This window comes from Eublepharis macularius, chromosome 7 (assembly GCF_028583425.1).
Source record: "Eublepharis macularius isolate TG4126 chromosome 7, MPM_Emac_v1.0, whole genome shotgun sequence".
Taxonomy (NCBI): Eukaryota; Metazoa; Chordata; class Lepidosauria; order Squamata; family Eublepharidae; genus Eublepharis; species Eublepharis macularius.
The window spans coordinates 82,956,379-82,967,059 of record NC_072796.1 but is presented as its reverse complement, the minus strand read 5'-3'; the positions used below and the strand labels follow the sequence as shown (position 1 = coordinate 82,967,059).

At 39.9% G+C, this 10,681-nt stretch overlaps 1 protein-coding gene across 2 annotated transcripts in view; it reads left to right on the top strand.

The window, feature by feature from the left end:
* Positions 1-502: 502 nt before the first annotated feature.
* LOC129333394 (ethanolaminephosphotransferase 1-like) overlaps positions 503-10,681 on the top strand; it is a 63,572-nt gene continuing 53,393 nt past the window's right edge. For both annotated transcript variants that reach the window (XM_054985016.1, XM_054985015.1), the window contains exon 1: positions 503-618. In XM_054985016.1, coding sequence (XP_054840991.1) covers positions 562-618 — 57 coding nt within the window. In that variant the 5' untranslated portion in view covers positions 503-561. The remainder of the gene's footprint in view (positions 619-10,681) is intronic.

Genomic DNA, 10,681 nt, shown 5'->3' with positions numbered 1-10,681 from the left:
GTGTGACGACGGCCCTGCTTATGATTTGTCATCTGTTTGGTCCCAAACAGCTAACACTCTTTCCCCAGTAAGTTTAACAACTTCTTCGAGTGCAGTTTTATCCCTTCTCTGTAAAGACGACTATCTTCTTTCTACAATGAGAGTGCAGGCCTCGGAAACACGCCACACTGTAAGGACTGAACAGTCCGTCTCTTTCGAGTGACTTCCCAGAGAGCGGCAGCATTTTCAGAGACGGTGTAAAAGTGCAGTTCACACGAGGGGCAGGATAGGAAGAGACGCGCGTACAAGTCCAGGAACAAGCGAGTCCCCCGAGCGTCACCAACCCACCAGGGCCCCCGCCGCCACCCCCGGAGAACACGGCTGTCGCGGGGCCGGCAGCCGCACGAACTCCGCGCGGCTCTGGCGCCCGTCAGCCAGCGAGAGGTGCGAGCGACGCCTATCCCGCCTCCTCGTCCCGCGCGCTCTCCGCCTACTCGGCTTGAAGTGTCCGGGGCGGCGCGGGCCAGCAACAGACGCCGGGCAACGCGCGCGGAAGGTGCGAGAGGGAGCCCCGCGCCCGCCATGTGGCACATCCAGTACGTGACCGCCCAGCAGCTGGCCGGCTTCCGCCAATACCAGGTAACGCTGCTTAGAGGGGAGCCGTGAGTCCTCCGCTTCGGCCCTCCTGGGCAAGCGAGCGTCTGAACGCGCGTGGGCAAAAGCCAGAGGGTGCCGAGCTGCTTCGTGCGGCGGCTTCGTGTGGACAGTTCAGGATTTCCTCAGGAGACGGACCTCTCGCATGCCCCAAATCCCCCGCCTCGCGGCGTCTTCTCCTTTTCAGCTAAGGGATAATGTCCTGCGTGGAGCTTCTGTGCTCGGGGCAGCGCCTTTTTTTAAGGGAAAGTGTCTTATTATTTTCATTCCTTCTCTGAGGAATATAGAGCCCGAAGAGATTTATGGAAATCTGCGGAAATCTGGATTTGCAGAACTGTGACCCTGTAAATCCAGAAGATCTGAAACCATTAGGAGAGGTTGCTCACTTGTGTTAACATGTTATCAAGCATAGCAGTGGTGTGATGTACAGTATGGTTCCTCCTACCCGAAGGTAGCACGCACTTTCCTGCTAGTACATTAATAATGTTACTGTGTATTTATTATTTATTGCGTATTTATTATTTATTGCATATTTATTATTATTAAAATAAATGACATAAATAAATAAATATTGCTATCTGATTTTTAACTCTGCTCCTGGTCCAGGGAGCGATGCAGCGTAATGAAGAGTGAGGAGCAATCCTGTGCACTCTGAGCAATGAGTCCCAATAAACAAAGTAGAACTTTTTACTATCCAGGCTGCTGGTTTCCTCTTTTTTGTTTCTGCAACTAGGGATATCTGATTACTTGGGATTTTAAATCTGCGTGATTGGGTTTTTTTTTTAATTAGGTCAAGCTGTTATAGGTGTGAATTGTTCAGGCAGAGGATGCCAATAAGTGTACTTCTGGCAAAAGTGTAGGAAGGGAAAAGAAATGAAAGATACATGGGTGTGTACATATATGTGAACCAAGCGGCTGTTAGGTAAGATTAATAATATACAGGTTCACCCAGTTTAATTAAAATGAATATTGGCTTCTGTAGGCAGGGGCTTAAGGCAAAATGGCAGAACATGACTTCAGGCTTGAGGTCCTAGATTTACAATGCAGTCCTAAGCAAAGTTACACCCTTCTAAGCCAATTAACCTCAAGGGATGTAACTCTGGTTAGGAGCACTGCACTGTTAGTGCTGGCTCCTCTAACTAGTTGAGGTCTCATGTTGCAGATCTGAGAGGATCTCCAAAACTGGAATACACTGCTAATCAGAACTGAAAGCAGAGACTCGTGTGGTTTGACATGATGTATAGCTGTATAAGATCCTACTATAAATATGTGATTCAAATTTTCCCCTATCATTCCCTGTTGTACTTTCTTATTGAATGTCCTAACTGTTATTCATATTTCTGTTTTGCTGAATGAATGTCCTGTTGGTTAATTATATTGTATTTAACTTGTACTCTGTAATCCACCTTTGGTCTCAGTGAGAAAGGAAGACTATAAATAAATAAATAAATAAATAAATAAATAAATAAATAAATAAATAAATAAATAAATAAATAAATAAATAAATAAATAAATAAATAAAACTATTTAGGGATGACAGCATGGAATTTTCATGTCCTACTTTGGAACGTCATGTTGCCTGTATTTTTGTTTTGTTCTCATGAGCCACCTTGACATGCTATGAGTTCTACCAGTGTAGCAGACTGCAATTCTAAAAAGCACTTTAATAATGAATGATGCAATGGATAAAGCAGAATCTGTATGATCAAAAATAGAAGCTTATTGAGGTGACATTGTGATGGACTCTTTCAGAGCTGTTTTAAAGTGGAGCTAAGTAGCACCAAATTCAGTGGAACTTTAATTCAAGTAGGAAAACTGGAGCATGAAAAGTAGGGTTTAGGTAGGTAGAGCTACTGGTAGAGTAAGAGAGAGTTGCTAGAATAGATAGATGGGGTCTTGGAATGGTACTTTGAACATAACCATTTTTTGTGTTATTTGTGTTTTATTTTATATTTGTGTTTTAAGTGCACAATCTTAACTGTGTGTAGACTGAATACACTGAAGAACAGGGTAGATAAAGATCAGTGATTTTTAAAAAATAAAACCCCAAGATTTTTATTATTTAATTCAGATTTTAATAACCTATCTAAAAATACTTTATTTCAAATATAACATAGTATAATATATTCATAATGTTTGAGAAAAGTTTTTTAAATGAGCTTCAACAGTTGATGGACTAGAGTCCCAATTTCATGGGGTTTTAGAGGCTTCTGTGTAGATTATTTAGACTTCTGTATAGATTATTTTATAGATTAATTTTTCTTTCTACCCAATGGAATTCAGCACTCAGTAGTGCTTCTCAAACCATCTGATGTCATGGACCAGCAATTTTTTTTCCAGTATACCAGGGACAGATACCTTGTTTGTGCCATATTACTACCATATTTGCTTAAGCATGTAGCACATCAGATCAGAAGAACTAACACTGTATTAATTGGAATGGGAGTGTGCCTACTGAGTGTAGCGTTACTCGCAGAGATGTTCCCATATAAATATATCAAAGTAAAAGGCTGCATGTCTGTGCATGAAATGGTAGATCTGTACAAGCAGGCATCCCAGAACAAAATGTTGCAAATTGTGAAGATAGTTGTCCCCATAGCTGTCCCAGCCACCCTTCTTGTTGGCTGTCCCCCTGTTAGCAGTCAGAACCTACCCCTCACACTAGAAGGGCAGTTTATGGATATGAAATATCATAAATTCCTTCCTCAATTTGCCATCAGCACAAAAACACTGCCCAGATAGGCAGAACAGATGCCAGCCTCCCGCTTGGAGACTGGAAAGTTACCAGAATGTGAATCAAAATGGGCTGATTGACTAGCTGCCTCCATGCCCCAGAGAGCAGCAGAGATAGCAAAGGCTTCCTGAGACACCTTGCTGCCTAATCCTATCAACACCTTCCTCCACCACTTGCCTAATCAAGGGCTATTCAGCAAATCTGATAGCTTCCCTATTTGATAGTTACCATGTCATCAAGTGATATTTTTACCTATAATACCACCCCAATGGTCATGTCACACCTTTCCCAACTTATTGTTTCACCTTTGGAGACAGCTGTTAAGCAATTATTTTGATGCAGAAACACCAGTTTTACGCCAGGATACGTTTTGCACTATAATTGGGCTGGCCAACCGTGTGCTCACTGCATCGTATGCCTTGGTACCCATCCACACACCCTCAAGTTTGCTTGAGCTCTCTTCTCCCATGAAGCGCCAATCGCTTTGCTGCCCCTCCATGGAAACTTCTTTGCTCTCCAAGACTGGTAAATATCACCTTTCTTCCAAAGCTGCTTTCCCCTTTCCTCACTGCCTTCCTAGTTTGCCTTATTATTTCTCTTTAATAAAGAAATGTTTCCTGTAGAACAGGGGTGGGCAAATTGCAGCCCGCGGGCCACATGCGGCCCACTACAGAGTTTTTTGTGGCCCACCAAGACAGTCAGAAAAATCCGAGATTTCCTTCCCATGTGCAACCGAAGATTTGCTCACTCCTGATTTCAAAAAATCTCACTCCTGATTTCAAAAAAATTGTAGAGAAGTGTGATAGGGTACATTTGTCTCATTAAACTGATTCTAAAATTAAATGTGCTTCCAGCTATAGATGATATGAAGTTAGCACAATAAATAAATTGAATAAAACTACCACTATTTTATTTAATTTATATTTATTGATTTTTATGATACAATTTATACCTTTTCTGAAATGCAAAGTTAACTAATGAATGCAATCATTTTAAAAGGTGCGGCCCTCCGCTAACCTCCGCTCCCACAAAGTGGCCCCCGAGCCAAAACAATTGCCCACCACTGCTGTAGAACATCTGTTTATTCGAGAGTCCTCTAAGGGAATATTCTGGTATATTGGTGGAGATCCTGCACTTACCCCCTCGCACTGTATTTCCTCGAATGCTTATTCCCCCATCTCACAAGGAGACTCCTCATTAGGGCAACACCCTGGCTGCTTCCCTGTTGTTTGCCTCTCCCCAGCCCCCCTTTGATGTTACTCTTGTCACCCCCAAAAGCCCTTTAACCCCCTTTGCTACCAAAAGCCCTTCACTCCATCTCATCACAGCACTGGGCAGTCATGGGGCAGTTTGCCTCAGCATGGTACTGCCTGGGTCTGATGTGGCTCGGCTCACTGGGCAGCCCCAGGGCAGCTCGCCTTGCCACTGCCCAGCCTCAGTGGCCATGCTCTGGTGATTGTGGGAGATGGAAAAAGTGTGTTTTCTGTGCATGCACAGGAAATGCTTTAGGTGGGGCCTTTTGTTTGATGGGGTTAACGTGATACATACATAGTTACGTACATACTGTAGCTGTATGGCATAATTATCAATATATAATGTACAGCTGAAACATGATATATTGTCAGCTTTATTGATGGATAATCATTCTTGGTGGCATTGTTTCTTTCTTTCCTGAACTCCACATGGACCGACAGCTGAAGGCTCATGGACTGACACTGGTACACAGACGACCACTTTGAGTAGCAGTGGTATAGAAGATACCATCACAGATACGTAGTTTTGCAGTTCTTGAACAGTGGATTTGTGTCTGCAGAGATGACTTGCTCATTAACAGCAAAAATGTTTTCAAATAAATTAGAGTGGTGAGAAATAAGCAAAAGACATTAACACTTTGCATACAGAGTCAAGCAGGAGGTTGCTTTCATAAAGGTGTAGGATTGTAGTCCATTGCACTGTTTAGTGTATGTAATATCTTGCTTTTGCTGCCTTGTCTTCTGTAACCTATTTTCTGTCTGATTGCATTATTTTTTATATTTTGTAGTCCCGTTTGAGTCTTGGTGAGAAAGGAGGGCTCATAAATGAAATAAATAAATAAATCCCCTACTTCTCTCTAAAAATACAAAATATCAAGAAGTTCAATTAATAGAAGATTTTCTGGGTTCATAATAGATCTGGGCTAGGAGCAGAAGTCTGGAGATAAATGTGATGCTGGCGGGACAGTCAGTAGGAAAAAAATAAGCATGTTTGAGCAGCATATTCCAGAAATCTTTGGGCCTTTCTAAGGGTAGACTTCATTGATTTGACAACTATCATGCCATTATCTTACAAAATGAGAAACCTTATAATGGTGGCAGGTGGTAAAAGAAACCCAGGTTGGGAATATTCAGTGAAGTTCTCCTGTTTGTGGATGCGGTAGGCATGTATGCCAAATGCAAGCAAAGACACTCAATGCCTCCAAATGAAATAACAATGAGAAGTTAAAGTAGAAAACCATGAGTAAATTGAGTCTTCCTGCCTAGTTATTTAACTCAATTTGATTTAAATCAAATCCACCCTGTGGAAGAATAAATATAAAATAATTGTGCTCTCTGATTAACTTCCAGCAATTAAATACATTATTTATAAGGTTAAGCAGACTAAAGTGTTGTTATTTCCTGCCTTCTCTAAAATCTTAGATCAGTGCTTCATTTTAACACAGCAGAGCACAGCCCTCTAATCTCTGTCAGTGTTTAACACACGCACAATCCAGCACCGCCATTTTTGCAGTTGCAGGCATCTTACAAAAACAGGAGGTTAGTCAAACCCTTGACTGTAATAGTTTTACAGGCTGTGCTTGACCTGGTGGATCATGCTGTGCAAGGATGACTCAGACTGGACTCCCATTTTAAATTGCCCTTATGGCAAGTGCAATTTTTTAAAATTAGCTTTCTGTAGAATTAAGAAACGATTTGAGATTCAGTCTCCTTTATTTAGCATTACAGATAAAAGGGATTGAGTGCAATATATGACAGTAAGCAAGTTTAGGTACTGCAGTTAGATTATAAAACTAATCCAAAGTGTGTTGATTTCAGTTGAAAACTTACTGTTCTGGCTGACACTGATCCATCCTGATTTAGATATAGGCATGCATTTAAGAAGTCTTGAGCATCTAGTTAGTTTTCCTATATCAAATCATTTAATTCCTGGCTAAAAGTACACCACAGATAACATCTTAGGTTCGTTTTTTGGGTATTATGCACAAGTAATACAATTATGGAATCTTTGCTTCCATTTTAAACATTTATTATTACAACATGATCATTTAATATATTCTTAATAACAATTATCAAAAATCATACTACCCATAATAACAACTATAGAGTCCATTAAGGAGAGCAATTACATGAGTCTAAAAAATATCTTACCGAAAGATAGTCACAGACAAGGAACCCCTTCTAAGAAGAAGCTCTCTGTCAGTTTAACTTGTCATATTTATAGGGTTTCAGGCCCTTCTCTTAACAAGCTGTCTATCCTGCTTAAAAGACTCAAATTCTTGGCTAACATTATCTTACAACTTCACACACCAAACAAAGTTACCCATTTTTGAAACATCTTTTTAAAACATATAACAATAGTTGGTTCATTCTTGCTACTTTTTATCATAACAAAGACTGTGTAAAATTAGTGATTACAAGCTTCTCATACATTTACATATCCTTCAGCCCTCCACCAGTACATCTAACCTTGAATAATATTGCCAGCTTCTATGAAGTTAGATATTCCTGCCATTCTCAGATACTCCCTACATCATTCTAGGCCTTGGTACATTGTATATATTGATATGAGTTAGATAGCTCTTCTAATCTACACATGTAACTATGTAACTTTATTGTTTTCTGCCCCTCTCCAATGTTGTTCTTTTCTAGGCCTCTAGATGCCCTTTGTGGCCTGTCTAGTTATGGGGTCGAGCTAGACTTGTTTCTGTTTGCAAAGGTATCTTCAATGACTTTCTTGGTCATATCCAGCAACTGTTCTCCTATAGTTCTAGCTATATCCATGACATTATGCATGTGATTAAAATACTGGGACCAAGAAACTAAACAAACAGATCATACCTTTTGTTATATAATTAATGTTCAAAAATGGAAAAAGGTAGAAATATGTATGTGCAAATCTGAACTCTCAATGGAGTGAATCCTACTACCTCCACCAAATAAGCTTTGTTTATTCATTCATTCATTCATTCATTCATTCATTCATTCATTCATTCATTCATTTATTTATGTAACCCCAAGTTTCATTTTGGCAGAAGTTTGAAGAATTCTTCCAGTCTAAAGAGCCTTCCTTCAATTCAAGCGGCTGTTCCATAGGAGCAAAAGACGCTTAATTTGGAGGAAGCCTCCTTAGGTTGGATTAAGACTACTTGAAGGATGCTTGGATCTGCCCCAGTATATATTTGGAAAGGTGAATTTGCAAGCTGACAAAAGTACCTCAGAACCATAGAGTTAGAGGTCCCAATCCACAGAAAATCAGTCACACAGCCCTTAAAATCAATAGGACAAGGAAGTCATAACTAATCTAAATCCCACTGATTCCAATGGACTTTAACATTATCTGCACTGAGGCCAATGGGTGTAATCTGGTTCTGTTCAGTTTAATGGACCTTTACCATTGGTTTTGTTTGCCTGTCTGTTTGTATGCTTATATACAGGTTTTCCCTCCAAAAGGGATCCAGAGCAGCTTACAATACAATAAAATACAATAGAAACAAACAGGAGAAAAGGAATTGGGGAGGTGGGGGGAGCTTCAGTATACAGAGCAGCTCTCTCACTTCCTCTTAGAGGGTCTTCCTCCCAGTTCTTGGTTTCCATGTTCATGAGAGAAGCATCCAAATTCCCTTCCCTCACAGGTTTAAGTATATCGTGATGTTCCACTTTACTATGTAGGGTGGAAATGTTCAGAGAAATACCAAGTACTACTAAACTACTAATGCCTAGAGCACAGGTGTACACTAGGTACGCCATGAGTCTGTTGTTACACATAATGATCTACAAACACTCTTAATAATTATTCCTACACAGTAATGCCCTTCATGTAAGGAAACATCTGCAGTAGTCCTTAGTGGTCCCGATTAACTCATCTTCTTTCCCATATGAATAGCATGCAACTGCTTCTAAACATAAAGTTGTTTTAAGTATGGTTGCAAGCCTCCAGGTACAGCCTGGACATTGCCATCATAGCTAAAATAATAGCTGCTCAGCACCAGATTTTTAATGCCTAGATCAAGAAGAAAAAAGAGTGGATATATGAGATGTTATGGTTGTGGTACTGATTATCACAGGGAAATTGATTTGAAATAAGTACTTGCTATTTATAGATTGCCCATAGAGCAATCCATGGATTTATTTTCCTATTTGGAAGTAAATAATGTGAAGACAGCAGGGAGTTACTCCAACTGGAGCTAATTATGTTGGCTGTGGACTTATTCCCATTATCAGTGATGCATGCTACCAAACACATGGGCAATTTATAACTGGGGAAGGGGCAATCTTATTGGAATGATTAACTCAGGCAATTAGCTCAGAGTCTGAATCCAAAAGATTTATAGTTCTCAAGTACATGTCAGAGCTGTGCATTAGCTATCTAACAATAGCTATGCACAAGGGAGATTATGGCACATCCAGTGTCCACTCATGTGTGCATGGTGGCCTATTCGTGAAATTCGCCTTATACATAGGCACTTATGCACATGTGCTGCATGACAGGTGAGATAGGCAAAATTCCTTCAGGGAATATTTTGCTTGTACTTCCCGGAAAGAGACAACTGCTGACTGGGATGGAGATGAAGTTCCTCCCACCATGTCAAAAATATGTTTCCAGTTAAAACAAAAAATGAAATGAAGAACAGGAGTAATAAAAAATTTAAAGCTCTGGGTTTCTTTCAGTGCAATGAAACTGAAATGGTTTCTGCTAGCTCTACATAACATCTAACAAATGGCAATAAAATAATTATATAAGATTGTTATTATTGCTTGTATTTTTAATTTTTATAAATGGCTTTGGGGTTTTTTTTTAAACTGAAAGAGCAGGTTAAACCTTATAAACATCTAATGGTTGTTTGGATACATTAACAGTGAAATACTAAGCTGAGTTACTCCAGTCTAAGCCCATTGATTTCAATGGGCTTAGACTGGAGTAACTCTTCTTAGGATTTCACTGCAGGTTACATAAAGTAATAATAATATTTGATTTATATACCGCCCTTCAGGACAACTTAACACGCACTCAGAGTGGTTTACAAAGTGTGTTATTATTATCCTCACAACAATAACTCTGTGAGGTGGGTGGGGCAGAGAGCTCCAAGAAGCTGTGACTGACCCAAGGTCACCCAGCTGGCTTCAAGTGGAGGAGTGAGGAATCAAACCTGTTTCTTCAGATTAAAGTTCTGACGCTGTTAACCAGTACAGCAAACTGGCTCTGCAGTTTGAATGGAAATAAAAATGAGGAGTCGTCTCTTTAGTTTTAAAACTGCTATGTTTGTAGTAGAAAGTCCCAAGACTGAAAAGGGTTTTTCTTGTTTAATTTTATAAGAGCAATTAAATACCGTATTTTCTTCAAAAATAGATATTAAAGTACATTTTTTGTCTCCTACTGTGCCTGAGATCATTCTGTACCTCCATTATTTATAGTACTGTCCTTGAAGTAAATACCTTATTTTTATGTTATTCTAGCATCAATTCATGCATAATTAACCTCTAAAATAGTGACTCTCACTATAGAGTATATTGATTTTCTTTACTTCTTTTGGGCCATGCTGGCTCTCTCTACATGATTTTAAACTTTATTTTCTCTATCAGTCCAATTGCTTTCAAGAAAGATTTGATAATGTGTTCATAATTAAGATAAATTAGGCCTGATATAGAATGATACAAGTTTTCCTATATATGGAATCATTGCTTTGTTCTCATTGGCCATGTGTACCTAACAAGTCAAAGATGATACATATGTACAAAACACGAAAACAGGCAAAATTCCGTGCACATGTGCTTTCTACCTGCAACTTTATTTGAAATTCATCTGTAGAAGCTGGGCTGTGCTTACTCTGTTTTGGTCAGTCTTGCTGCATTTTTAACTTCAGGGTTGGTTGCTGGACAGCAGGGTAGCAGCAGTCTTGAGAAGTAGAACAGGGTTGCCAGGCCTCTGCTGGGGACTGAGGATCCTCAGCCCTGGCTCCTGTTTTCTGCTACAACTCCATGTGGCAGTGGGAAAAAATAAAATATAAAATAATGGCTATTTGGCCAACAGCATGACATCACTTCCAGGGAGAACCTTGAA